Source organism: Tachysurus vachellii, chromosome 11 (genome assembly GCF_030014155.1).
Source record: "Tachysurus vachellii isolate PV-2020 chromosome 11, HZAU_Pvac_v1, whole genome shotgun sequence".
NCBI lineage: Eukaryota > Metazoa > Chordata > Actinopteri > Siluriformes > Bagridae > Tachysurus > Tachysurus vachellii.
Genome location: NC_083470.1, coordinates 1,480,001 through 1,485,000, shown reverse-complemented (window position 1 = coordinate 1,485,000; position 5,000 = coordinate 1,480,001). Strand labels below are relative to the sequence as shown.

At 40.9% G+C, this 5,000-nt stretch overlaps 1 protein-coding gene across 1 annotated transcript in view; it reads left to right on the top strand.

Annotated features, from left to right (window-relative positions):
* Positions 1-5,000, top strand: part of rnf220b (ring finger protein 220b) — a 36,721-nt gene that overhangs the window by 27,821 nt on the left and 3,900 nt on the right. Inside the window, exons 4-9 of the mRNA XM_060881831.1 lie at positions 1,299-1,391; positions 1,649-1,691; positions 3,617-3,660; positions 3,999-4,116; positions 4,228-4,318; positions 4,970-5,000. The exon at positions 4,970-5,000 is cut by the window's right edge and continues 32 nt beyond it. Of these exons, the coding sequence (XP_060737814.1) occupies positions 1,299-1,391; positions 1,649-1,691; positions 3,617-3,660; positions 3,999-4,116; positions 4,228-4,318; positions 4,970-5,000 (420 nt within the window). The remainder of the gene's footprint in view (positions 1-1,298; positions 1,392-1,648; positions 1,692-3,616; positions 3,661-3,998; positions 4,117-4,227; positions 4,319-4,969) is intronic.

The following is a 5,000-nucleotide window of genomic DNA, read 5'->3' as shown; positions in this document are numbered from 1 at the left end:
GATTCTGTGGAGTCTAGATTCAATTAGATTCGGTTCTGTTTGATTCTGTGGAGTCTAGATTCACTTAGATTCAGTTCTGTTTGATTCTGTGGAGTCTAGATTCAATTAGATTCGGTTCTGTTTGATTCTGTGGAGTCTAGATTCACTTAGATTCAGTTCTGTTTGATTCTGTGGAGTCTAATTCAATTAGATTCAGTTCTGTTTGATTCTGTGGAGTCTAGATTCAATTAGATTCAGTTCTGTTTGATTCTGTGGAGTCTAGATTCAATTAGATTCGGTTCTGTTTGATTCTGTTGAGTCTAGATTCACTTAGATTCAGTTCTGTTTGATTCTGTGGAGTCTAATTCAATTAGATTCAGTTCTGTTTGATTCTGTGGAGTCTTGATTCAATTAGATTCAGTTCTGTTTGATTCTGTGGAGTCTAGATTCAATTAGATTCGGTTCTGTTTGATTCTGTGGAGTCTAGATTCACTTAGATTCAGTTCTGTTTGATTCTGTGGAGTCTAATTCAATTAGATTCAGTTCTGTTTGATTCTGTGGAGTCTAGATTCAATTAGATTCAGTTCTGTTTGATTCTGTGGAGTCTAGATTCAATTAGATTCGGTTCTGTTTGATTCTGTGGAGTCTAGATTCAATTAGATTCAGTTCTGTTTGATTCTGTGGAGTCTAGATTCAATTAGATTCGGTTCTGTTTGATTCTATGGAGTCTAGATTCAATTAGATTCAGTTCTGTTTGATTCTGTGGAGTCTAGATTCAATTAGATTCGGTTCTGTTTGATTCTATGGAGTCTAGTTTCAATTAGATTCAGTTCTGTTTGATTCTGTGGAGTCTCGTTTCAATTAGATTCAGTTCTGTTTGATTCTGTGGAGTCTAGATTCAATTAGAGTCAGTTCTGTTTGATTCTGTGGAGTCTAGATTCAATTAGATTCGGTTCTGTTTGATTCTGTGGAGTCTAGATTCAATTAGATTCGGTTCTGTTTGATTCTGTGGAGTCTAGTTTTAATTAGATTCGGTTCTGTTTGATTCCATTTCATTTGATTCATTTTGATTCAGTTGATGAAACTGGGTTTATTTATTCCATGGTTACAGAAGTGTTTACATTTACATTTAGATTTTTATAGGATTGTAAATAAAATGGAGGATGTAATGACTTCCTCTCTATAGTTGTGATGTATTGTTCTTCTGTTTATTGTGTCGTGACTCTTTGCTGTACTGGAACGCTGCTTCTTCCTCTTCAGTAGTGAGTGTATGACTTGGGACGTGTCCCGTCTCACGCTATCTTTCTTTTCTCTTTCAGTCTGTGTTTCCTCTCCACATAAAGCGAGAAAGCGGATCGTGTGTCTCTTCTCCTCGCCCACCCGAGGACGCCGTGCACTCGGACAGGTACCAGGTGAGACCCCAGGCTCCGCCCACATCTATCATCCTATAGGAGACAAACAGAATCGTGGAACAAGTTCAGAGGATCGATGAGGAAATTACACACTGTAATGTCGCCACCTGCTGGTTGTTTACTGAAGCAGTGCTGTGCATTAGTAATGGCACCCTGCTTGCTCCGTGCATGTGATGGAAAATGGTTTCATTATTTCACATGTGAATTATTCTAATTTTATATTTCACTCTTTTTTTGTTTGTGTTTCTTTCTCACAGACGTTTTTACGAGTTCGAGCCAACAGACAAACACGACTCAGTGGTACGGAAAGGAACTTTCTCAAAAATGTTTTACAAACGTCATATACTGGTACACACACACACACACACACACACACAGACACATGCACACACACACACACACAGACACACACACAGACACACACACAGACACATGCACACACACACAAACACTCACACACACACACGCACACACACTCACACACAGACACACAGAGACAGACACACACACAAACACACTCACACACACACACAGACACACATACACACAGACACACGTACACAAACACAGACACACTAACACACAGACACACACACAAACACACTCACACACACACACACACACACACACACACACACACACACACAGACACACTCACACACAGACACACACAGACACAGACACACACACACAAACACACTCACACACACACACACACACACAGACACAAACACACACACACACACAGACACACACACAGACACACACACAGACACATGCACACACACACAAACACTCACACACACACACGCACACACACTCACACACAGACACACAGAGACAGACACACACACAAACACACTCACACACACACACAGACACACATACACACAGACACACGTACACACACACAGACACACTCACACACAGACACACACACAAACACACTCACACACACACACACACACACACACACACAGACACACTCACACACAGACACACACAGACACAGACACACACACACAAACACACTCACACACACACACACACACACAGACACAAACACACACACACAGACTCAAAGACACACACATACAGACACACAGACACAGAGACTCACACAGATACAGACACAGACACACACGCGCACACACACAAACACAAACACACAGACTCACACACACAGACACACTCACAGACACACAGACACAGAGACTCACACACAGACATACAGACACACACTCAGACACACACATACACACACAGATACAGACACACACACACAGACACATACACACAGACATACACATACAAACACTCACACACACAGACACACACACACACAGATAGACAGACAGACACACACAAACACACACACACACACATGGACACATGGACACACACAGACACACAATTGTTTGCTTATTCCTTGTATATTTATTTATTTATTTATTTATTTATTTATTTGCTGTTTTGTTTCGTATTGATTTGTTTTAAGACATTTTTGGAACATTTACTTTACTTTCTGACATTTTATTGACATTTTATTATTTTATTCACTCAGACATTTCTGTATGACTTTATCTCTACTGTTTTCAATAATGTTGAGAATTCTGTTTCATTTTATTTATATATTTATTTATTTATTTATTTTACAGTGGTGATATTTCTGGTTCTTTTCAGTGCACTAATTTGTTTAGACTTTGACTCACAGCTTCTCTTTAAAGGGCCGGCGTGACTTTTACTTTAATCACTTTCACCTTTCGACAATTTTACTTCTGGTCTTTGAATCTGCTCTCAGTGTGTCGTCTCTGTTTGTCTCAGTGTTTCATCAGGAATTTTTCAGCTGTCTGCTTTTTGAGACATTTTCATATATTTTTATAGTTTGAAAGACTTTCACACACAGACACTCGTTTCTTAGACATGGAGATTGTTCAGGCTGCAAAAAAAAAAAACCTCCACCTTTTGTTTTTATTTCATCTCTTATCTGTGAATAAAGGCGGCGATCGGACGATAAGGTGCTCTGAGTCCTCTGGTGTTCTTATCAAACACACGTTTATTCTTTTGATCTCTTCCTGTTTTATTGTCTTTGCTTTTCTAATATTTTTCTCCAATCTGCTGTTTCCCATCAGTCCAATTCTTCCAGCTGCTTTAGTTTTAATACAAAAAAAACAATATAACAAATTTTATCTACTAAACTGACTGTGTGTTTATGTCTTTGAAAGCTCGCATTGGGAGGATGAAGAGGAGGAAAGTGGAGGAAGAGCAGGTACAAACACAATGTATTTCCTTCTGGGGTTGTTTTTTTAAACAAGGAAATAATAATAATGTGTGTGTGTGTGTGTGTACTTGTGTCTGTACGTGTGTGTGTGTGTACGTGTGTGTGTTTGTGTGTCTGTGTGTGTGTGTACATGTGTGAGTGTATGTATGTGTGTTTGTGTGTGTGTGTGTGTGTACATGTGTGTGTACATGTGTGTGTACATGTGTGTGTACATGTGTGTGTACATGTGTGTGTGTGTACTTGTGTGTGTACGTGTGTGTGTGTCTGTGTGTGTGTGTGTACGTGTGTACATGTGTGTGTGTCTGTGTGTCTGTGTGTGCGTGCAGAGAGACGGAGTGTGTGTTGTCGAAAGCGACTCAGTGGCAGCAGCAGGAACGAGAGACGAGTGTGAGTGGAGTGAACAGAGGAGAGTGCAGGTGGTGTCCATGCTCACCGGATTCACAGGTACACAATACACTCACTATTATAGCAGCCACCAGTTTAACACCGACACACACACACACACACAGGCATGGTCTCTAAGTCCATGTGACACACACCATCTCGCTCTCTCAGGTTTAGTAAACAGTGCGTCTAAGGAGCAGCAGGACAGCGATGTGGACCTGGACGTGGACGGAGATGATACTCTGAGTTATGGCCGAGCGCAGTATCCTTCACACTACACGCTGCAGTGGAGGAAGTGAAGAATAGAATGTGGAAGGAAGGAAGGAAGGAAGGAAGGATGGAAGGAAGGATGGAAGGAAGAAAGGAAGGAAGGAAGGAAGGAAGGAAGCAAGGAAGGATGGAAGGAAGGAAGGAAGGAAGCAAGGAAGGAAGGAAGGAAGGATGGAAGGAAGGAAGGAAGGATGGAAGGAAGGAAGCAAGGAAGGATGGAAGGAAGGAAGGAAGGAAGCAAGGAAGGAAGGAAGGAAGGATGGAAGGAAGGAAGGAAGGAAGCAAGGAAGATTTGTAAACATGAAGGAAGGCAGTAAGAAGGAAGGAAGAAACAAAATAATAAACAAAGGAATGGAAAGAAAAAAAGGAAATGAAATATGGAAGGAAGAAAAGTAGTAAAGTGGAAGGAAGGAAGGGATGAGAAGAAAAAGAAAAAATAACAAATACAGTAAAATGAGGTGAAATGTAGGAGACAGTAGAAATGAGAGGAAAGGAAAGAGAAAGTGGAGAGAGGAAGAGGAGAAAGTGATGAAGAGCAGTGAGTAAAGATGATACACACGATACAGGCTGCTGATTGGTCGGTTTAGATCATCAGTGCAATTAAAGTCACTTAGTCAACTGTGCTCCTGAGCTCACGGTTCAGATACACGGAGACGGACGTGATCCCGAGCGCC